The sequence below is a fragment of the Apiospora phragmitis genome (genome assembly GCF_038363925.1).
Source record: "Apiospora phragmitis strain CBS 135458 chromosome Unknown utg000010l:1.0-9815664.0:1.0-9183399.0, whole genome shotgun sequence".
In the NCBI taxonomy this organism is placed as follows: domain Eukaryota; kingdom Fungi; phylum Ascomycota; class Sordariomycetes; order Amphisphaeriales; family Apiosporaceae; genus Apiospora; species Apiospora phragmitis.
In genome coordinates, this window is record NW_027117409.1 from 3,203,384 (window position 1) to 3,226,675 (window position 23,292).

The following is a 23,292-nucleotide window of genomic DNA, read 5'->3' on the forward strand; positions in this document are numbered from 1 at the left end:
TCCTGGATGGTAGTGAACCCTAGGATAATCAATTTGAGGACACTTGGACAAGCTGCTATTACTCCTGTGACTCTTCGTGTGCGGTGCGTAATTTCCCATTATACCATGCTGTCGCGGAATAACTGGTTGGCAACGGAATAAACAGCTACGGATTAATTAGCTGCCAATGGAATTATCAATGGCATCGGAATAGCTGATGGCTCACTGCTCGTATACACTTGCATCTTTGTTGTCTCAAGCAGAGTGCGCGCCCATGGCTTGAGCTACCACGTTCTGCACCATCTTCTCGACGATGGACTTTAGGGCGGGCTCGCTGCCGGGCTCACCACCGCCGCCGCCGACCTTGGAGCTTATGTAGCCCTGCATGCTCTTCTCGGCGTACTTGGCCAGCACGTCGACCTCGATGTTTACCGTGTCTCCGGGCTTCTTGCCGGCCACGACGACCTTCTCCTGCGTGTAGGCGATGAGCATGACCTCGAACCAGCCGGCGTCGTCGTCGACCTTGGTCACAGTCAGGCTCGTACCATCGATGGTCACGTAGCCCTTGAAGACGATGTAGCGCAGCATGTCGGGGGCGGCGGGTTTGAAGCGGAACGTCAGGGCGTTGCCGTCTTCGGTGACGGACTCGATGGCCGCCGTCGTGTCGACGTGGCCCTGCACGAAGTGGCCGCCCATGCGCGTGTCGGCCCGCACGGCGCGCTCGAGGTTGACGCGCGAGCCCTGGGTCAGGGCGCCCAGGTTCGTCAGGCGCAGCGTCTCGGGCGCGATGCCGACGGTGAAGCTCGGCTTTGCGTTAGGGTCGGCCGTCGTGAGGGACGTCGCGGTCAGGCACACGCCGTTGACGGCGATGCTGTCGCCCAGCTGCGCGTCGGCGAGCAGGGTCGAGGCCGCCGGGAGGCTGATGGTCAGGGAGGTGCCGCCGGTGGCATCTTGGGGGTTGAGCTCGGAGACTTCTGTAGTTTGGGGGGAGCGCGGGAGTTGGGCTTGGGTTCAGCTTGCTGGCTTCTCGGAAGAAGGGGACTTGGGAAGGAACGTACCCCGATCTCCTCGACGAGGCCGGTGAACATGGTGTCTGTGGGACGATGGATTTCAATTGCTCTAGGTAGGTAGCCCTTCCAGAACTTCGAGATTCCGTTCCGCTGTACGTAGTAGTACACTCGTGGTGATGACGATAAAAAGGTCTCACTCAATTACCTTATCCTTCTGTACACCTGTGACCCCACCATAAATCAGTATTGGTGATACCCAGCCAAACCCAAAGCATGTGCCCCGCTGTATTTTAATGCCTATTCCCATGCCCTTGGGAATTGGATTTGGACATGTGATGTGAATCGAGCCTCTTCTCTTGGTCCAGTACTTGGCCTACCTTCCCGTAGCTAGGCCTAGGTCATCCTAGCTTCATGTTATTACTCGCTTAATAACATGGTGTAGCCCTGTTAAGGTAGATCATATCCCCTTGACCGCTAAGTACGGCTTAAAAAATGGGTTTAAGTAGTATATTATTAGTATTTAAACCTACTTATTCTTTTTTAAAGCATAGTACTAATTATAATAATTAAAGTTAATCAACTTTTTTAAAATTAAGTAAAGAATCATGCGTCCATCTGGTTCATAAATATGTACGGACTATCCAAATACCCAATACCAAGTCACCTCGATGTAGGGAATTCCACAGCCTGCTTGCCACTGTCTGCCGGATAGCCGGGTGACGTAAGTGTTTAATTGGCGGTTGGTCCCAGTTTGCTTGGCTGACCCGGCCTATTGCATTGTAGGGCTGACCGTGCGTCTCGGCGGTGCGGCTCTCGAAGTGGACCGGCTTGCGTATCCCTCAATTCTCAGGGTCCTCTGGTCCTCCTAAACCTGAGCTGAACGTGTGTGAACAGCGTTGCTTGCCTGCCGGCCTTCTTTGCTTTAGGTTACCAACATTCCTCCTCCCATCCATCACTTGCATACACTGCCTAACCTGATCCATTCTCGAGTGTGGGCTGGCTATCGTGGGCAAGACTATATAGCACAGCAACCCGTAGATCACGTTCACCGCTTCATTGAAGCGGGGAACTATCTATGTCGTCCGAGATGTTTTTGTTCAAGAGGCAGGGCACCTTTGGCGATCGGGACCAGACCGTCTTGAACAGGACTTTTCACGACAAATACGTAGTTCACTACGATTTCAGTGATGTCGGTACGTCTACTTCTCCCCCACTCCCGTCTTGTGTTCCCCGAATCCTAATACTCTTGCCAGACGATGAGACGGCCAAGGAGGAGTTCAGGACTCTAGTCAACGACCTGGAGGAGGCCGGGCTGCAGACAGAAGTCCGTGCTGGCGAGGACCATTCGCTCCTGGTCTTCGTCCGAGTTCCTACCGAATTGCTCAATGATGAGATGCACAAATCCAGGTAAGCATGCATTGGCTGGGCCCTGTCCTATATTTGCCGTATACTGACTGAACGGGGGCCTATAGAGTCAAGGACTGGTTGTGGGGAATCACTTCGACCCAGCCTCAAGTCGGCAAGAGGCACCAGAGAGATGCGTTGGAAGACACCTTTGAGGCCGAGGGTGTCCTCTCCGTCTACCATCTTGTCAACTGGCAAAAGGAACAAGGCGGTGCTGCTATCACTCCTGGCCTTGGCAAGTGGAAGAATGTCAAGTCCATCTTCCCCATTCACAATGGACCAGCCAACAAAGCGTTGCTCAAACACTTGAGCCAGAAGATGTTTCTCACTAAAGAGGACTTCGACGAGATACGCAATTTGTTCGGTTCCAAGGTCTGTCCAAGCTGTCCCTCGCATTCGTCTCTAGGTTGAGGACTAACCTTGTTGGATGACGCCAGGTTGCCTTCTACTTTGCTTACATGCAGACATATCTGCTCTTTTTGACATTCCCGGCCGTCACAGGAGTCTTGGCCTGGGCGTTCCTCCCCAAGTACTCCCTCGTCTACGCCATCGTCACCCTTTTAGGGTGTACCATATTTCTCGAGTACTGGAAGATCCAGCAAGATGACTTGAGTATACGCTGGAACGTCCGAGGGGTCGGCTCTCTGAAGCAAAACCGGCCCACCTATCACTACGAGAAGGTTGTCGTGGACTCTGCAGGCAGGAAGAAGCACCTCTACCCCAGGTGGAAGTCGATAGCGAGGCAAATGGCCCAAATTCCGTTCTTTGTCCTCGCCATCCTGGTACTTGGCTTTACCATCACCGCCGTCTATGCTATGGAGATTCTTCTCTCCGAAGCGTACCAAGGCCCATATCAGTCTTATCTGGTAAGTCGCGATCAGTGTCCCGTGCTAAGAGGGACGGAAAACTCATGATTGCAGGAATACGTCCCAACTCTGGTGCTGGCTGCATGCCTGCCTTACACTAGATCTTTTCTCGAAGACTTCGCCACGACACTGGCCGACTTCGAGAACCACCGCACGCAAGATCACTACGAGATGTCCGTCACACAAAAGACGTTTGTCCTCAGCTTCATCGTGCAGTACTTCCCTATCTTGCTCACTGCGTTTGTCTACGTGCCTTTAGGGGGCTCGCTCGTTCCTTGGATGCAGACCCATCTGCCTGCTCTTGTCGGAGCAAAGCTCAACGTTGCGCCGTTTGAAGAAGACTCGGATCGTCTGCGGAACGAGGTTATTGCCCTGACGGTGACTGGGCAAGCTTCGGACATGTTCGAGGAGATGGTCATGCCGTACTTGATGCACAAATTGCGAGGGTGGTACCACCAGTACAAATTCTGGAACTCCAGCTATGGTGCCTTCCAGGCCCTCGCACCTGATGATCCAGCAGAGGAGGCATTCCTGCGAAGCGTCCGTCAGCAAGCCAGTCTGGGGCCGTACAATGTACAGGATGATATATCCGAGATGGTGATCCAGTTCGGGTACCTTGCGCTCTTTTCGCCTGTGTGGCCTCTGGTCTCGGTGGGCTTCTTCATCAACAACTTGATCGAACTCCGGTCCGACTTCCTCAAGATCTGCCTAGAACACCAGCGGCCTCACCCAATCCGCATGGATGGCATCGGCCTACGATCAACTCGCTCGACTCGCTGACATGGATGGGGAGCATCTGCACGGCAGCGATTGTGCATATGTTTGGTACACAGGGCCATGAAGGGGCCACGCTACTGGAGCGCTGGGGAGGGGTATCGTGGTGGTCTCTCCCGATCACCATCTTCATAAGCGAGCACACATTTCTTTTGTTGCGCTGGGTCGTGCGCTCGGTTCTTCAGAAAGTCGGGTCCGAACAGATCCGACGCGAGCGCAACGAACGGTATGCTCTCCGGAAGAAGTATCTCGATGAGCTGCAACAGGCGAGCAAAACCAGGGACGCGCTGGACGTGGGCCTGATGGAACGCCGCAAGTCGGTACGCATGGCCGACCCCGACCTCTTCTGGACCAAGCAAGCGGCGGGAGGGATCAGCGACGTCGTGGGCGTCAAGCTAATCGAGGCGCTGGGCCGTACGAGGAATGGGGGTCTGTCTACAAAGGAGGAGTGACTCGATTCCTGTACGCCCAGCGGCGACGCAGAACAACCCACTGAAGACATAGTTTTGTTCAACCTGACCAAGGTGCACATTACCTAAAATAATTTCCTTTAGTAGTCTTCCATTCCAAGTAGCTTATGCTGCAACACACTACTTACTACTACTTTCTACTATCTAAATATTTTATATAGATACCTTTAGGGGGTTCGAGAAAAAGAGAACAATCAATAAATCACAAGATTTTGGCCAAAAAAAAAGAGGGGCGGTAAAGAAAGGTTTAATTTGATTGTTTGATACTGCTGCGATCAAGGGAAGCTGCTATTGCTGCCTATATTTAATGACATAAGTGGACCGCGCAGGGCCTACACCTCCAAAAATCCAAGCAGCCGACCACTTACATACGTATCCATCAAAGCAACTCGGTTTACACCACCTCATATATATACTTTACCTAGGTATGTACTATATATGCTGAGTATATCTTCAAAAAGATGGTTTGAAGTGTGTAATTCTTACATGATACCTGCGATATGGAGCCCGCGCTGGGCGACAAGGTCGCCTTTTTCCAAGAGCTCAAAGCCTTTCAAACCGAAGATGGCAACGAAGATACTTGGACCACAAAGGATAGCCATCGCAACGCAGCCAAGACCTTCATGAAGGCTGCTGCCGGAGCAACCACAAACTCAATGAGTTCTGATCTTGCTCGTCCGGTCAACCAGGTGGTTGCTGCGACCAAGCCTTTCCTTGTGTCGACGCCTAAAAGGACCGCCTCGGATCCCGTCCAGACGACAAAGAACAGCGAAATCAGTCGCATCATCAAAAGCACGCCTCCAAACTCCCATCTCGTCCCGCACCTCCGCGAAACAGCCTCTGAGGTGATTGACCTGTCTACTATTACAGATACGCCCATTCCAGACTCCACAAAGGCAAGCTCCAAGCAGCAGCCCCAGAGGAGGGTATCGGACAGACTCCTTCGTCGCCGCGCCACAGGCTCCCCATCCGTGCAGGAGACTCCCTCTTTCAAGATGCCCAAGCGCAAGAAGGACGTGCCCATCAAGATGGTGCCGGAAGCCGACCGCTGCTTTGCCGGTCTGGTCTTCTTCTTCTTTCCCAATAGCGACGCCAACAGCGTTCGGAAAAAACGCATCGACAAGGCGAGGGAGTACGGTGCTACTTGGACCAGATCCCTCAAGGACGCGACCCATATCATTGTCGACAAGGGACTTACCTATGCAGACCTCAAGCCGCTGTTGGAGGGCGACGTTGATCCTGCGAAGAAAATTGTGGTGAACGCTGACTTCCCTATCGATTGCTGGACACACCGAACCCTGGTATCGCATGATCAAGAGAAATATCAGGTGCCAGGTAAGACGGCTTCGCAGCAAAGCAACGCCCATCCTGCTGTGGCGTCCCAGAGTTCGGATCAATCTCTGGTCTTGAAGGAGCGGCGATCCAAAAGGAGCCGTACATCATCTCAGATCACTACTCGGAGTGGTAATTTGGCCTCTCAAGCAGCTGCGCAGTCCACAGAACATGCCGTTATACCATCTACACAGCCGGTTGCGGCTTCTTTGAGATCTCGGGCAAATTCAAGCAGCTCAACTACGTCTGAAGAAGGCAACCCTGTCGACAATGTGCGGAAAGATCAGGAAGGCTTTCGGTCAAGAATGCCACCACCTGATATGGATAGCGAGAAGTCTTCTTTCGAAGATGAGTTATCTCAATGCATAGGTCACATCATGGAATTTGGAAATGACGTCGTGATTCCTGGCGAGGAAGAAGATCAGTCGCCTCAACCCGAAGATACCGAAGAATCCAAGAGACCCGAAGATATCGATGATGATGATGAACCCCATCGTTCCGAAGACGAACGGCCAGCCAAGAAAACCAGGACTTCTCGCACGGGCGCGAGTGCGGCAAAAGGCAGCGAGGGCTGGCAATCTTCGTTCGCTTGCATGCAAGGGGGTCTCAAGGGTGTCGAGTCGGAGAATCCCAACGCGGAGACAATCAACTTCCTACTGGAAATGGCAGACGAATACGAGAAGAAGGGCGATGAGCGTTTTCGAAGAGACGCATTTCGGAAGGCCGCAGGTGCGCTCAAACAGCAGTCTGTCAAGATTCTCACGTTTGCCGAGGCCATCGCTATCGACAACATCGGAAAGTCCTCGGCCGAGAAGATCGAGGAGTTCGCTAGAACAGGCCGCGTGAAAAAGCTCCAGAACCTCCAGAACGATCCCATGGTCAAGCTACAGGGATTGTTCACTAAGATCTACGGCGTCGGCCCCAGCCTGGCGGACCGCTGGATCAGGCAGGGCTACCGGACGCTCGACGATATTCGGGAGAAGGCGCATCTGACGGCCAACCAACAGATCGGCCTCGATCACTACGACGAGCTGAACACACGGATCCCGCGCAAAGAAGTGGAAGCTCTGGGAGCCCACGTCGTGCGAGCCGCCCGAGCCATCGACCGTGATGTACAGTTGATCATCGGGGGCAGCTACCGCCGCGGCGCCGACAGCTCCGGTGACATCGATATAATCATCACCCGCCAGGGCATGTCCAGCACGGGTCAACTTATCGACTTCCTGGACGAGCTCGTCTTGAAGCTGACCAATGAGGGGTTTCTGACCGTGGCCCTTGCCGCTCATCGCAAGAGCCACGTCGACGATACCGACGGCAATAAATGGCAGGGCTGCTGCGTGCTGCCCAAGGACGAATATCCTGGCGACGATGGCAGCGAGGTCGACGACGCTAACACCAGCGACAATGATGGCAGCCACGAAAGACCCAACAACAAAAGCAATAAGGATGGCTGGCGTCCGATCTGGCGTCGTATCGACCTGCTCCTCGTCCCCGCGTCGCAGCTCGGCGCCGCCCTCATCTACTTCACCGGCAACGACATCTTCAACCGGAGCATACGGCTGCTGGCCCAGAAGAAGGGCATGCGCCTCAACCAGCGGGGCCTGTATAGGGACGTGCTCCGCGGCAAGGGTAACGTCAAGATCGCCGAGGGCGAGCTGATCGAGGGCGAGTATGAGCGCAAGATCTTCCGCCATCTGGGCGTGCATTGGCGCGAGCCGCACGAGCGTTGGTGCTAAAGCAAAGGAGAGAGGGGAGAGCGAATTAGACCAACGGATCGGGGCTTCCAGTTCATGATCTAGATGGGGAGGAGCTTTTTGTTTTCTGGCATGCGTTGGTTTCTTTCGATTGAGATTTGAGATACCCCCCACTAGACAGTAGCAGTCCCGAATTCAACGAGTGGTACGACAATATATGAACTACTCGAGTGGTAACCGGTAGATATTTCGAGACGAAACGCATAGCTTTGATCAGTAGAGAATCACAGCCAGCGACGAAGACGGGTAGATACATGCAATGCAGTGTGATATGGTGACTTTTGGAATGCTCTGTACTACACTACATACAGGTGATGAAACCGAAAAAGATAAGTAAGCCCAGAAATACCCCAGCCCCCACCCCCCTATATACAGCACAGAAACATGCGTACCATAAGAGCAGGTTCCCGGTTTCCAAGTCGACCAAGTCGCAACATACCACCTTTTTGACATAGCTTATATTATTACATCCCACCTCTAGGGGTGACATTCTGTCCACGCATAGCTGTCTTTTATTCGTAATTTGGATGTACTTCGTCATACCATACTCCTCTTATCTGTAGGCGATCGATCGACAGGGCTGGGACTGGACCGCCTTAGGTCCACAGATAGTCATCGGGCATGCGGCGGCTGCTGCTGCTGCGCCGACGTCCCGGCGTAGATGCGCGTGTCCATGAGCGGTATCGAGTTCTTCTCGCGCGGGTCGAACGGGTTCATGTCGGCGCCCGAGTAGTGGCTCGCGGCCTCGGCATCGGCGTCGGCGTCGTTCAGCACCTCGCGGGTCAGCTCGACGTAGTCGTAGGCGAACTCGCCAATCTCGGCGTCGTCGATGCCCAGGATCTCGGCGTCCTCGGTGGCGCGCAGCTGCAGACCGGGGATCAGGTTCAGGATGAACAGAATCAAGCACGTGCCGAAGAACGAGTACGATCCGCCGGCGAACGAGTCAGCCAGCTGGTATGCTAGCTGGATCCAGTGCTGGTTGAGCCATCCGCCCTCAATGGTCTGGATGTTGTCGAGATGGGCGATGTCGGCTCGCGCGAAGAATGCCGTGAGGATGTTGCCCACTAAGCCCCCTACACCGTGTACGGCGAAAATGTCGAGCGCGTCATCAATGCCGATAAGGAACTTGAGCTTGGTAGCGTAGTTGGCGAATCCAGCCCCGAGGATTCCGTATGGAACAGCGGCCCACGAGGGCACATAACCTATGATCGTCATGTCAACCCATGAATTCCAGGCACGGCAGTGATCTTTTCTAGCTATTGGAACATACCTGAGCCTGGCGTGATAGCGACGAGCCCCGCGACGATACCAGAACAGAACCCGACAGTTGACCACTTGCGCTCCAGTCGGTAATCCAGGACACACCAAGTTATACCACCCACACAAGCGGCGAGGTTTGTTACGAAAGCAGCCATGACGGCACGCAGGTTGGCAGAGAGAGCAGATCCGGCGTTGAAGCCAAACCAGCCGACCCAGAGGAATACAGTGCCGATGACAATGTGCGTGACGTTGTGCGGTCTATAGTTGAGCTCGTGAGTCCCGTGTCCTCGTCGCTTTCCCAGCATCATCGAGTAGGCCAGGGCCGCCGCGCCTGATGCGATATGCACAGGAGTACCACCAGCGAAGTCAAGACCACCCATTTTGTTGGACCAGCCGCTCGGATTCCAGGTCCAGCAAGCAATCGGGTCATAGATAATGGTAGCCCAGATAAACATAAAGATGACACAAGGGAGCATACGGCCGCGCTCCGCAACAGCGCCTGTTGCAAGGGCTACCGTGATGGCGGAGAACATGCCCTGATAAACAGCAAACAACAGGTCCGGGATCTTGTTGGAGCCAACAGAGGGTCGGGCCAGGACATCCTTGAAACCAAAATTGGCTAGATTGCCAATATAGGGACCAGCTGTGTGCGAGAAGGTCAAGGAGTAACCCCAGAAGAACCATTGGAATGAAGTTACGGCAGTGGCCATGACCGAAAGCCAAATGAGTGAAAGAGCCGACTTTCTTCGGGCAAGGCCCGAGTAGAAGAAACTAGAAGATTCGTGTTAGTTGTTACCGTGACGAAGCCGTCTGCTGTGGGTGTTCTACCTACCCAACACCAGGTATCATCAGCAGAACAAGGGCTGTTGCTGTGATCATCCATCCGATGTCACCGCTCTAGCATCACCAAAATCGTCAGTCAGATCACAGAACCCTAGCGGTTATGGGGCAGGTGTGCCGTACCTCATACCATATGTTCAGGTTATCCGTCATGGGATTACCGCCTTGTTCACCTGTGCCGTTGTATGGCGCCTTGACGACATAGTTCAAGGCGTCCAGGTCGACGCCCTCGAGTACCACCATGTTGACGATATTGAGCCCAACCAGGAGCGAAAGTTCAACAAAAATATATAGTTCGTATTTGACGTAACAACGAAGAATGAAGAGGGGGGGTGCCTCGGTTTTCTATTACCAAGAAGAACAGGCACTTAAGTCCGGGAGGGTCGCAAGGATAGTTTCAGCCAGGTGAGATGGCATACCATCCCCCGAAGGAGTGCAGACGTGGGGTAGCAAGACTACTGTAATATCCTGAACTGCTACAGCAGAGTAGGTAAAGACGGCAGGCTAGCTTGCAGGAATGGGCTGATGTCGTAACGGGTGAGAAGTGCGTGGTCGTGAGAGAGAGAGGGCCGCACACTGCAGAAGAAGCAACTTCTCCGGCAGCCAATCACACAGGTCTCGCGGTGTACCAGCTTGGCAGTGAGGAACATTGCACAACACTAGCTTCTGCGAGGCGTTACACAAGTGAGGGCTGGGACGACAAAATCCCAGTCGCGAGTGACGATGGAAAAGAAGGTGGCGGTACAATCTTTTCGGACAGTAACGGGGAAGAAAGTCCAGGAGAGCAAAAGGAAGGAAAGGAAAGGAACACAAGCTGCAGGTTTTTGATATTCTCTGCAATGGCAAAGTTATGTATATACTTAGCTTTTGGTATGACAACGACGGAATCTCACCAGTCAGTGTTACTCCTTACTCTCTCTCTCTCTCGCTCTCTCGCTCTCGTTCACTCATATTGCAGATCGAGCACTGCATGGATGATTGCAAATTGCCGGATCAGCACGATCAGCCCTGGTTGGTATTGCGTTCTTGGCCCACCGCTCCCCAAGAGAATGGAACGTTGCGAGGAAGGCTTGTGAACGGTTGTCATTGGCCGACAGCAGAAACGAGACTCTGTCCTGGGCAGGGAATATGTCCCCAGCAGCTGTGCGCGTCTTCCCAGGAGCCCATGTCGTAATGCTGGTTGCATATTGCTAGTATGCAGTAGATGCACGCCGCCAAACCGAGATGGGAGAGAGAAAAAGCAAATACTTGATGGTCATAAAGTGAAGACCCAATAGTCATCAAGGCATGTATGTCTGCGTGCGCATTGGACATTGAAGTTGTCGGGGGGGGTTCGATATGTAGTAGGTTGCCAATCGAGCTAAACCCGACTGAGCAGCCCCAAGACTTACCTCGCTGTGTAGCAAGATAAGACATCGCTTCCCTATTGGCTGCAAGGTGGACGTGCGGGGGAGGGAACATGGACCGACTCTATCATATCCTATCCTGTGTCAGTTGTCCACTGCTCCATCGCATGAAGGCCAGAAATCGACTGTTGCCGTTGAACTTTGATGTAAGTAAGCCTTACCCGTCCGGAAAAAAAGACAGGACGGCCGTTGTAGTACCACACCCTCTGTTCAATGTCATGCAGGAGACCAAAGCAAAAGAAGGAAAAAGAGAGGCTTCTGGTCATTTTAACCTTATTATTAAGGTCCCTGAAACCGTTCCTGACATGCCGTGTCAAGCAAACTTGTTCGGGCAAACATCTATGTAAGAAGGGCCATGTCGGGCAGGTTTGGTGGCGCGCACCTCACATCCCACCTCCCTCACCTTGTATCCTTCCAATGAATTTGAGTTGAGGTATGGTACGATGCTCCCTCCCCGAAAGTAACACGCAGCACGGCAGTGAACTGGCCATTTCCATCCTGTTCCATATCGCGTGTTGTGTACATACAGCCCAGCCGAGATCGCTTCGACAAGTTGCTACTATTTGTTTTTACTGTAATTGGATTTCCTCACTGCAGGTCAAGATTAAACCCTCAAAAATAAATGCATGTCATCCAGGAACCAAGAGCTTGCCAGTGGTGCATATCTGCCGAAATCCAGCTTACTTCCCCTTTTTCTATTTCCGCCGGTGCCTGAAGTTCCACCACGGACAACCAGCCAGTCGGTACCCTCCCCAAGCCCCAGCCGTTGACCTCATCCGGAAGGTGTCCATTCCCGGACCTCTAACCTACAGTGTATGCATCCCCGGGGGGCTTAGCACCTTGTCTGATCCAGGGTACAGTATTACTGTATTTATGTACACCAGCCGGGCCGATAAACTCTCCCCTTCTTTATGAAACTCCTGGAAGGAGTATTCCGGACAAGACCTGAGCATCGATCGCATGCTTCTGACATGATTCTGATTCTACCACTCACCACTAAAACGCCCTGTGTTCATCCTTTTCCCACACCTTCGACTCTCGCATCTATCTCGTTTCGCAAGTGGAGGGGTGGCCGGCCCCGTGGGGGATCGACTTGTGTCCCAAATGATGAGTCATAACAGTACATACACGGACATATAGGTTAGCAAGCTATGCAAGAGCCGCTGTTACTTGGCCTTTACAGACGAGCTGTGGCTTTGGCTGGATACGTTTCACTCGCGTCTTGCTATGGATTGGAAAACAACGGTGCATTTAGCTGCCTGGTCTGTTTATTGGCCTCGCTCGCTACACCATCAGTAGGGCCGCCGCTCAGGCGTTCGAGACTGTCTCGGCGCCTCCCGCGAGGCTTAAACATACCAACGTTTCCCCCGAACGCAGCTAACAAACAGAGCGGGGATATATGGTACGTGGTTAAATATATCCGCGATTCTCGGTGTGAACTGTATAAGGCTCTGTTGATAGAATATCATCCATCTGCTTTCTAGTCGACTGGTCACTTCCTCTTGTCACTCTTCCCGTGCTTTTGGTGCGGATGTGAATCAGCTTCTTATATATATCATTCTCATCCTGAAGTTATACGGCTTCCAAAGACGGCCATTCCTCGTAGTTTACACCGACTCGAATGTGCAGAGGCTTAAGTACAGAGTCGAAACGAAACGCAAGCTATGTATGTCGACTCAATGTCATCGCATCTTGTGGATAGAGATGGGAACAACCTCATTAACCTCTTGTAAGATTAGCAACCCATCGCATCATCAGCCGTTGCATTAATAATGGGCATAGTCTGAGAAATATTATTTAGCCATATCGGCCTCTTAGGTGCAATCGCGATCTCACGCTGATTATTACCGCCGAGTCGTGGACGGAGTTTCGCGTGTAAGAGTTTAGGGGGCGTAGAGGTCAAAACGTGACGCCACGCTCCCCCAGCTTGCCAGTTCAGCGTTGCTCTTGGCAGATTTCACGTAAGAGCTCGCTACACTGATTTTTAAGCCGTCTACCTGGCTGGTTTCCACGACCGTTCCGTTGCTGGCAACAACGCGTATCTCGAGATTATCTCGCAGATACGCCTCCGCATCCATCAAGTCAAGACTCTGGAGTTTTCCGTCATAGACGTGGTCGATGAGTGTCGAAGTCAGAGGAATAGTACCAGATATCTGGCGTCCTTGCTTGCCGAACCCCGTCATCTGCCCGGCAAATACTCCCAAACTGCCAGCAAGATCGTGGCTTGATCCCCATGTCGAAGTGTCATCGGGGATCCTTCCTAGGAATAGATGTATCTTGAACGAAGTGTTCATGGCATGCTTGTTCACAACGATGTTCGCAACCCACTCATTATAGTGGCCGGCCTTGATGATTCGGTTGACGAATGACACATCAGGGGTGCCTTTATTCCAAAACGCCCCTTTTGTGCTCTTATTCGATCCCAATCTCGACTCGGTCGAGTTTGCAAATCCTTCGCTTCTCAGATGGCGTCTGCGCCCGGGCTTAATGGACAGCCTGGCCGCGCTGAAGTCCGTGTAGAGTTTGTTGATGGCAGTAATGACCTCTGATCGATTCTTGGAGGCGACCTCGGGATACGTATAGTTGAAAACTTGGTGATCTCGTACCATATCCGAGGTCCAGAACTGACCATCGTGGGCAAAAAACGGCGTCAAGTTTGTGCTGGAGTTTTGACTGTCTCCATACGAGATGGTACGAGTAGGTTGAAGGGCCGCCATTGGCTCAACCCACGAGTCGTTGTGGAGGATCTGCCACATAGCAAATATCCTGTCTACATTGGCATGGTGGAGGAAGAATATCGGGTCAAAGGCCGAATAAGCTATGATAGCCATATGACCCGAGTCACCGCCAGCTGCGATGTGGATAGTGTCGTGGAGAGACTCGATTGAGTCATATGAAGAGTTGCTAGCGTCCGGTATCCATGCTTCATTGCTCCATGTGCTATAGTTTCCGTTGTTGGCGAACAGGTTGTAGAGGCGTGTCTGATATTGGGGCAGCCCTGCATCCAACATACGTGCGACATCGGAATTATTCGAGATAGCCCTCGGGCTATTAGAGGGAGTAGGAGCCCGCTTCGTGTTATTCCATTCAAAGAACTAAGTCTTTATTAGTTTTGGTGTCCTTGACCCTGATGGAAGAAATCAAGCTTACTGGAAACTCGGGGAACACTGAAGGGTCCAGTGGCTTGAAGGTATACGTGAACAAAGGATTGGCAATAAGCTGCGGGCCATTGGGACCGTCTGCCATGATATCTGGCTCGCCGCCGATGCTTAGGGGAAGCAAACTCTGGTCACTAGGCGGCATAGCAGCCCAGTCCCAGTAAGGCATGCGGAAGGTCTGGGCAGCTTGTTGAAATCGAGTCCGCTGTGGTCCCACGGGATAGAGAGACGCGATGTACTGGACGATGTTGTACATTACTTGCTGAGCACCATGTGTCAGTATTGGACGGACACTATTCTACGACAATACTAACCTCGAAGTAAGCCAGATAGGGGCGGTGCCAGGTTGGGAAGAGATTGGATACATGGGTGCAGTATCCGTTGAGGCCGCCATCTGGCAGTGCTGCGACGCCGCCATAGTCGACAAAGGGAGCTGCGTGTATGCCTGCAAAATATCAGTCACGATATCACAGGCTCAGATCAGTACTGCCGAAGCTCGACTTACCAGCCATGCGGTACCACGAGTACGGGTCGTCTTGACTGGTGAACTGCATCCAGTCTCAGGGCCAGAATGTACAAATTCCATTGTTCGTGATACTCCTCCAGCTTTCGGATCTCCGTCCTGAAGGGAATGGTTCCGTTGATTCGGGGCGCTCCTGTTGTGATTGCTGGTTGGGTAGATTGACGCCTCTGCAAAGCGCGACGGACATCACGACCATAATCGTATCTCGCATCAACGCGAGGAACGACCAAGACTGATAGAACCAAAATGAAGAAGAGGAGGAGATCCATGGTCCTTGTCGAAGGAAACGCACGCGTAATGTCGATTGTTGCGGGGTGGTTTTGGGAACGAGCGTACGAAAGGCGACTTTCAGAGAGCAAGAGGGAATGAGCGAAAAGGAGCAGTCAGGCTGATCCAAAATAAAGACCAGAACGATTGTACAGGGAATTGAATACAGATGAGAAATCAGAAAACCAACCGCATCTTTTGTGTAATGACAAGCAAGCCCCGGATAGTAATGAAGCATTCACTGGTGAGATGATCAGGAGTGAATACACATTGAGTTTACGATCCAGTCCCTTCCGCATCCTGAAGCAAGCAGTTAAATTGAGAGGCAGATCTGCTGTGACTGTTCATTTGAGTACGTGCCTGCCTACCTGCTTTACCCGCTGCAAATTTTGCAGTCATCTCTTACTCGGGGAAGGTGCGAAGACGACCAATGCTGCTTCCCTTCAAGTTACTTCGAGTAGCTGCTGTGGTGTGATTCACGAACACACCATAGACGCCTCAGGTAGAACACACAACACACATGTATGGATGTACATAGCAGTGGCAGTTCTCCCTGCCCAAGACAAGCCTTCAGCATGACTTCTTCATCAGCTACTATCAACAATTGAGACGCGCAGCCGCCTCTTTGTCCCCAAAGACCCGTACGGTGGTTCGAGACGACGCCATCGAATACATCCCATTGCCCGACGTATGAGGTCAATGCTTCACTTTAGGGGGGATATTTCCAAATTGGTCTGCCTCCAACGGCTGGCTGCATCTCGGTTTCACCTGCAATCAAACACATGGTCGATTGGACCATACACGGAATATCCCCTCCAGCAGTATTCCAACATGGCTGGACTAGCCCTAAGACCTAAGACAGGCACTCGAACACATGTTGCCCTACTCAAGACTCGGCCGTAGTGGTAGTAGAAGGTTGGCTTCCCTACAACGCGATTCGTTGCACCCGCTGGTACCTGATGCCATATCATAAGACTCTCAGCGAGCATAAGTCAAAGTAACGACCCCGTTCTAGAGTGGCAGGTATGTTACCCGCAGGGCTAAGATCTTGAAATATCGAGACTCCATCTAGAGTGCGTATAAAGCTTCGCAAGATCGGGTTCTGACATTGCGGGAGGACCTTTTCTTTATCACATGAACTGCATCATGGAAATGGACAAGATCGCCCGCCACGATATACCGACTCTAGTTGCTACATACGTACTTGGTAGTTTATTAATTGAAGCTCAGAGGCGAGCAGTTGGCTGTACGTATCCTTGGATATCGAACCCTTAAATGGCACGGCTGAGAAAAGAGACACTAACAGACATTCAAGACAAAGCCTGAGGATTTTGTCAAAAGAAGTCAACTTGATAGTGGTCCGGATAAGGGACTTCTGTCCTGGTCTTCCCATAATACTTCTCTGCCAATACAACCTACATACAGTAAAAAGTGAAACACAAATATATGCTCATTGTGCGTCCCTAATAAGCAGCGTGGAATATGTCACCTAATTTTTATTAATCAGGATCCTATCTAACATCGGTTACGAAATATTTATTGACCACCCCGACGCAATCCATTATAACGAGACCGACACAAAGATACAGTTGACAAAAGAAACCGTAGCATACTAGGCTGGTATTTAATGCAGATCAACAATACATATTTATCCCACGTTGATTCCACAATGAGTGCACGTTTATTCGATCCAGTCGTTTCTCCTACGGAAGCCTCAGGATCATTATTGCGGAAGGGTGATGCCGCTTCGGACTTGGCGAAGGGACTAAATGTGGCTATGCTGGCTGGTGTAAGAGGGAGGCCTCCTGACCGACGCAACAATGTTTCGTGACAGTTTTAAGAGAAGGATGAGGAAAGTGACCACAAAATTGAAGGAGCCTCGCTGTAAGCTTAAAGTGTTTTATTATGCGGGATGGCTGAGCGCCGTGCTTAGGATCCCGACTCATGTAGATTGCGTTCCTAATAGGGTATCCATTTCTCTCGTCTCCGTCAATACGTGCATTACCAATGTTCATCGCTCGCACGAAAGCGGTTCCGACCAATTATTCTTCTTCATCACCGTATCCCGTAGCTCGCTTATTTGTTGGGCGGCGGGCCTTCCGGAGGAGCATACGTGGCGTTGTTCGCGGTGCTGTCATGGGGATACACATTCTTAGGCGCCTGCACGCCCTCATTCTGCCCGCTGTAGTAGCCGTTCTGCTGGTAGTTGTTCATGGGATAGGACTGGTTCGGGGCTCCGTAAGCCGGGGGCGGCTGGTGAGCATAGGCCTGCGGGTTGTTCTGGTAGTTGCCGGCACCATTACTTGCCATCCATCCAGTCCCGTACATGGGCTGCATGCCGCGGCGGCGGCGGCGGCGTGAAGTGATGCACCTGTAGATAGCGCGCGTTAGAGAAACCGTCGAAAATGGGTTGTAACATTGGAGAGCGAAAGCCCCAGAAGAGAGAAAAACTTACGCCAGGATGAAGAAAATGAAGAAGAAGACCACCACTACTATTGCTGCGAAAATCCATCGCCCGTAGTCTCCCCATGTTGATCGGCTGCAGTATCCTGCCGCAGCTTCATCAGGCGAGCAGTAGTATCTTTTGCCGAGGAGGCTGTCTTGGTTGATGAAAGGCGCCATTGATGATGTATGCTCTCTCTGAAGCTGATGGAAAAAAGACTTAGGTATGTTGTTGAAGTATGTAGTTAATGGAAAAAATGCAGGGTTGCTTTGATGAGTGACGTAGATGGTATGTTCGTCGCGTCACGGGTAGACAGAAGACGGGTCTCTTCAAATGTTGTACCGTCAGGCAAATTAGGATTTTGATGGATTGAAATTCAGCCGAAGAAAGGTTGGACGAGTATTGGAGAAGGACCTACGGCACTTATTATAAAAATATAACAAGCCCAGCCTTTTCGTTGTCTCATATTCTCTCTCCGTTCAGGCAAGATGGCGCGCGGCGGGCGAATACCAAGGAAACAATTGGGGGGGCTGTGCGGGACTTGGCATCCGCCGACGGAAACGTAATATATATGGCTCAGTGTGTATGAAACCACAACTAAATGAAGTTTTTTACGTTTTTTCTTTTATTTCCTACTTTTTTAAAAAGCTAACCCCCTAATAACCTAACTACTCACATACCCACTTAATAACCTTTTATTAACTTTTTATTTTTATTTTAATTAGATTTTTTAGTATAAAAAAAGTTTTTAATTTTAACCTTTTTTTTTAATAAAAAAAATCAATTTTCAGTTTTTTAATTTTTAAACTACACTTTTATAAAGAGAAGCGATTTTTTATTATTATTCTCTTTATTAAACTAATTTTATATTATATTATTAAAGTAGAGTATTATTTAATCACGGTTTTTAATTATATTAAAAGTTTTATATCTTTATATAATTATTAATTAAATTTATAAAGTGATATTTTATAAATAAAGTTATATATATTATTAAAATAAACTATTATTTAATTATACTTTTTAATTATATTAAAAGTTTTATATTCTTATATAATTATTAATTAAATATTAAAGCGATTAATTATAAAATAAGTTTTATATTTTAATATTAAATTAAAATAAGCTAAAATATAATAACCTAGACCTTAATATTAACTAATAACTAAGCGCTTAAATATAACTTTTTTTAATACACATTATAGTTATTAATAGCATTAAAACCTTCCTTTTATTTTTACCTTATTTTATATCGAGCTTTATAAAGGAGCTCGTTAATATCCTCATTTTTTTTTAAATTAATTTTATCTATGAAACAAATCAAAAATATACAACCTACCTGAATCCATTTTCAAGGCTGTAGCAGCTGTAAGTGAAGTTAGCAGTGCCTATTAGAGCCATTTGGAATCATGGCCATCCCTTAATGACCGGCAAGTGACCAGAACTCTTTCACTCTTTCACTAAGATGCATCAATAGATTTGTCAACAAGGCGCACCGGCTTGAAGACATGGTCTCTTTTGGCGTATTGGCAACTAGCGTCTGAAGATATAAATCAATCTCGCGATTCTCCGTGGTTGACAAAACCAGAGTACCTAGCCGTCAATTGCGGCGCAGTCCTACATTGTTCCGAGAACGGTCCTGACTCCATGAGCGCCACTTCGCAAGCCTCTGTCAAGGTTTTTGGTCCTCGTAAGCAGCGTGCTGCGATGCCGGGCACTTCCGACCTGACCGAACCTGAAGGGGAATTGAATTGAAATACATGTTTCTTATGTCATTCCAGTGTGTGACGTAGGTTGTGATCATGTTCAGGATACAAAATAGTTTGCAATATGTTGTATGAGTCGTCCATGTAGAGTGCAGATGGTGTAAGCAGCTATTGGATGTTTGGAAACCTGCCTGATCCATCCAGTATCACCCACTGGTTTTCGGAAACGGATTGCAAATAACCCGCAGAGCCGGTATAACTTCGATATGGGATATCCATGCTTAACCATCTGGATACGATGGAAATTCTCCTTGACTAACCTGTAGAAACTCTAATACGGTCCCAATACTACGGCACTGACTCCGCCCTGCGGAGCTGTGGTGGGTTGGATAGTTCGTGAGTCAGTAGGAAGCATCAGCCCTGCTGGCTGCGGGTCCTCAAGTTGAATGACCGAATCCCGTACTCCGTATACAGATATAGGACAAAGGACGACTAGATCGTGGAGAAATGCAGCACGTCAACGGCCGTCTCCATCCTTCGACCCCGAGCCCCGAGGAGGATGGGGGCGCGCTGATGAGTGTAGTTGGTATCGCCTACCTGGTCACGTTGTTTACATACATCCTTACTTCTTACTTCTTCCTTCCAACATTGACATTGTTCGACCTACAGTAAGAGAAAGAAACGATTTTGCCAGGGCCGGCCTTATCGCTACGAGCGTGTGGCACTAGCGATGCGCGGACACGTCAAAATTTCCCGAGCACTCTACCATTGGCTGTACTTGGATCAGTGAAGGGAGCGGCAACAACGGGATTCTCTATGTGCAGTAGTCACCGTAGACACCTCTCGCCTAAGTATGAGGTATGTACAATGGCGGTTGGCATCCATAGCTGCTTTCCTCTCCTCTCTCTGTCTGCCGGGGGCGGCAGACTGTGTACCAAGTAGAGAAAAGAGCCGAGTAACGGTAACGGTGAAGCAGAAAAGCATGCAAGGACAAGGACAAGGACACGCCCCATCCCCCGCATGGAGAAATATGTAGTAGCAGTAGAGAAAGCAGAAACGCAGCAGAGTCGGCCTATGATTTGACAGAGGCGAGCCGTCGTGAGGCCGGCTACGGGCCAATCATGGACGGGCGAGGCCATTTCGAACAACGCAACGCTCTGGTGAGCTTGCCAACGCATCACCGCATTGCGAGTGGTCTGTGTGTAGCCATTGAAGTATCGTTCACATCCTACTCCCTCGCACCATTGCCTTCTCCCCCTTCTTCCATTCCACTCCTACAACCGTCGTCGCTCCCAAGGTCTCATTAACCGTCTGCAGAAACACCTTCTTGATCCCCCTTCCCTCCCTTTTTTTGTAGTTCCTGCCGTGAGCGGTTGAAGTCGAAGCTCAACACAGCTCTACTCTTGTGAAGCGACCTTCTCCACCTGCACCTTAACTGGGCCCCTCCTGGTACTGGTTTCTACCGATATCAACAGGGGAATCTTGGACTTCTCCCATCATACTGTCTCTTGGCCCCAAGTGGGCAACCCGACTGGCTTCCACACGGGCAAGTCTACAAGTCAACCCGATCGGAGTCATGCCTCGAAATAAGTCGTATCGTCATTAATGAGAGCCGCCTATCATTTGCGCCTAAATACATCGAAGCTTCATGTCTGCTATGGTATCCGCCGTACACCCACAAAACTAGACACACTTGCTCATATATTCGACCCATCTGCTAAAAGTCGATTTCGAGCCGTTGTCTTCCAACCAAAACCCTCCCAGGCGCTGGGAATAGCACCACCACTACTGCACCGCCATGCCTGGCCGAAAGCAACGGCAAACTCAATATGGCGGGGTTGGTAAAGGAAATATCAATGCCAAAAGCGTGAGTCTCCCGAAAGCTGCACTGACTTTCAGCGGGTTTCCCAGCTTCCACTTCGCGAGGGAACTTATATATTATGAATCGTCGCCGAGGTGAACCGTCTTTATATCGCAAATCTCATAATCGTCGTTACATGCGCCATGGTCGTTACCGAAAATCTCCCGGGTGCTGCCGATCATGAAAGTGACACAAACAGAAAGCGAGGAATATGAAGCCGCAGCGGGTGCTTGGAGGGCGTTCATCTCGCAAACTTCATTAACCATTGGATGACAGCATCGAGGTTAGTTTCCTCTTTGGCACTGATGCCGTAACAGGACACCTCACGGTTGCCTATGACTTTCAACGACAAAGCCTCGATCAACTCGTCGACACTCAACTTGTTGGGCAAGTCCGACTTGTTACCGAGCACGAGCAAAGGGATTCCCTGAAGGCTAGGCTGCGACATCAGCGAGTGCAGTTCGTCCTTTGCTTGAGGAAGGAGAGCCTGATCTGCGATATCGACAATGAACACAATGGCGTCTACGCCACGACAATACCGTTCCCACATCGGGCGAAACCGCGGCTGGCCTCCAAGATCCCAGCATTTCAGTGTGACATGGCCGCGTTGTACCTTTTTCATATTGAAGCCCACTGTGGGTATAGAGCTATACAGCCGTTCATTAGCGCCGATTCTGAAGGATAGCACATTGCGCGAGCACATGGAAGCGTTGACGTCGACAGGTCTTCGCCCCAGAAACAACGTTTGGTCAGGCTTACTCGATCGTGAACTCTCCACCCTGCGAAGAAAAACAGTCGGCAACGGTCAGCGGCCCGGCTCAAATCGCCCAACAGAATCATTTCAACTCACCGATAAGACGCGCAACAAGGATGTTTTGCCGGCGTTCTGCAGTCCGATCATTGTCACGTCCATCTCGGTTGCCCTATGAGAAGTCAGTCAGATATGTCATCTTCTTTGGCAACATGGCAGAGGTCAGGATGGTGCAGGCGGCGGTGAAGACTTTTGTGCCATGTGACGTGACCCCGCGACGCAGATTCATAGTACTAACCAGAAGGTCCTGAGCAACCAGTCGTACACTTTTCGGAATAAGCCCGCCATGGCGAAGAGGTGACGTGAAATGAGCCCGCTGATGTGCTTGGTGATGCAGGCGAGAGGCAGGAAGTGTAATTATTTTAAAAATGAAGAGCTTGTATCAATGAAGGTGTTTCTCGGTCAAGGTCCCCGAGAAATCGGTTTGCGCCTGTGTGTGTCGTTAGGCTGGATCCTAGGGAACGCGCGGTGGGTAAACGCTGGCAAATGCTAGACGAGGTGTTCTCTAGACAGATGTTAAATAGCTGCGCTCGGTTGCTGTGATGGCGTTGGAAATTAGGAAATCAAATGTCTCGTATGACGGACGATAAATAATGAAGGCATGCAACATTGAACATTCTCTTTCGCAGCGGCCGCTCAGCAGGTAGGTATCGATGAGGGGTGGTGAGCAGGCCCAGGACAGACCAGTTCGCGCGCAAAAGCGACCCTAGCCCGAAAGCTGTGGTGGTACGGGACAGTGACAGAGTACTGAGTACCTAACCTATGTAACCTGGTCGCTGATCGAGCTTGAGACCTGTCCGCTTAGGACGACGGGGGGTTAAAGTGAAATTGCTAGGCCGTGATGACTTGGGAGAGAGCTCACAAGTCACGGGAAGAAAGAGGGTCGTATTGGGAATCCCCACCATCAGTTTTCGCACAAGCAGTATGATGAGCCGTGCTCGGGAAGCCCAGATGCAGTAGTGGTCGAGCGGGAACTGATGGAGTCGGCCTGGCACTTGATGAAGCAAAGCGGCGGCTAAGCCAGTGGGAATACGTACTGCGATGGGACGGGCTGGGGCTCTCATTCGTTGAAAGGTTTCACCGCGGCCCCGCTGAGCTTTATGGATAGGTGGTGATGTAGGTACTGTAGAGGCCAGCAGCAGGTGGCAGGACAGGCAATTAGACCCAGGTATGTGTGGTCAAATATCTAAGTACCTAGCGCGAGAAAGGACATTGATGTAAGGGCGGTTGGGACCATGCCTGGAGCACCTCTGGAGCTCGCTCTGAGAAGAGGTGTAAGCGAAGGATCTCTGCAAGACAGCGGTGATGCCGGGGCCCCCTTGTGGTGGTCAGTGGCCGGCGGCGGCGGCGGCGGTGGCTGCAATAGATAGCCTTATGGTTCGTTGTATACCGGTACAGTATTGTAGCTTGCGACTAATTAGTTGGGGG

General features: G+C 50.8%; 7 protein-coding genes across 7 annotated transcripts; 2 read left to right on the top strand and 5 right to left on the bottom strand.

The window, feature by feature from the left end:
• Positions 1–234: 234 nt before the first annotated feature.
• On the bottom strand, positions 235–1,067 carry PG994_010762 (riboflavin transporter MCH5; the record flags this gene model as incomplete). The annotated part of the gene is made up of 2 exons (XM_066862171.1): positions 235–953; positions 1,034–1,067. The coding sequence occupies 2 exons, from the start codon at positions 1,065–1,067 to the stop codon at positions 235–237; spliced, it is 753 nt and encodes a 250-aa protein (XP_066711281.1).
• A 1,009-nt stretch (positions 1,068–2,076) lies between these two features.
• PG994_010763 (uncharacterized protein) lies at positions 2,077–4,485 on the top strand (the record flags this gene model as incomplete). The annotated part of the gene is made up of 6 exons (XM_066862172.1): positions 2,077–2,182; positions 2,243–2,396; positions 2,462–2,765; positions 2,831–3,259; positions 3,314–3,870; positions 3,972–4,485. 6 exons carry the CDS (start codon positions 2,077–2,079, stop codon positions 4,483–4,485), a joined length of 2,064 nt encoding a protein of 687 aa, XP_066711282.1.
• A 518-nt stretch (positions 4,486–5,003) lies between these two features.
• PG994_010764 (DNA polymerase) lies at positions 5,004–7,571 on the top strand (the record flags this gene model as incomplete). Its single annotated transcript, XM_066862173.1, has 1 exon — positions 5,004–7,571. One exon carries the CDS (start codon positions 5,004–5,006, stop codon positions 7,569–7,571), a length of 2,568 nt encoding a protein of 855 aa, XP_066711283.1.
• Positions 7,572–8,201: 630 nt separating this feature from the next.
• On the bottom strand, positions 8,202–9,932 carry PG994_010765 (ammonium transporter; the record flags this gene model as incomplete). Its single annotated transcript, XM_066862174.1, has 4 exons — positions 8,202–8,791; positions 8,860–9,620; positions 9,682–9,746; positions 9,813–9,932. The coding sequence occupies 4 exons, from the start codon at positions 9,930–9,932 to the stop codon at positions 8,202–8,204; spliced, it is 1,536 nt and encodes a 511-aa protein (XP_066711284.1).
• A 3,046-nt stretch (positions 9,933–12,978) lies between these two features.
• Positions 12,979–15,045, bottom strand: PG994_010766 (Tyrosinase; the record flags this gene model as incomplete). Its single annotated transcript, XM_066862175.1, has 5 exons — positions 12,979–14,190; positions 14,246–14,515; positions 14,568–14,698; positions 14,759–14,793; positions 14,831–15,045. 5 exons carry the CDS (start codon positions 15,043–15,045, stop codon positions 12,979–12,981), a joined length of 1,863 nt encoding a protein of 620 aa, XP_066711285.1.
• A 2,074-nt stretch (positions 15,046–17,119) lies between these two features.
• On the bottom strand, positions 17,120–17,665 carry PG994_010767 (uncharacterized protein; the record flags this gene model as incomplete). Its single annotated transcript, XM_066862176.1, has 2 exons — positions 17,120–17,414; positions 17,499–17,665. The coding sequence occupies 2 exons, from the start codon at positions 17,663–17,665 to the stop codon at positions 17,120–17,122; spliced, it is 462 nt and encodes a 153-aa protein (XP_066711286.1).
• Positions 17,666–21,294: 3,629 nt separating this feature from the next.
• PG994_010768 (uncharacterized protein) lies at positions 21,295–22,152 on the bottom strand (the record flags this gene model as incomplete). The annotated part of the gene is made up of 4 exons (XM_066862177.1): positions 21,295–21,700; positions 21,813–21,832; positions 21,904–21,976; positions 22,103–22,152. 4 exons carry the CDS (start codon positions 22,150–22,152, stop codon positions 21,295–21,297), a joined length of 549 nt encoding a protein of 182 aa, XP_066711287.1.
• Positions 22,153–23,292: the final 1,140 nt, after the last annotated feature.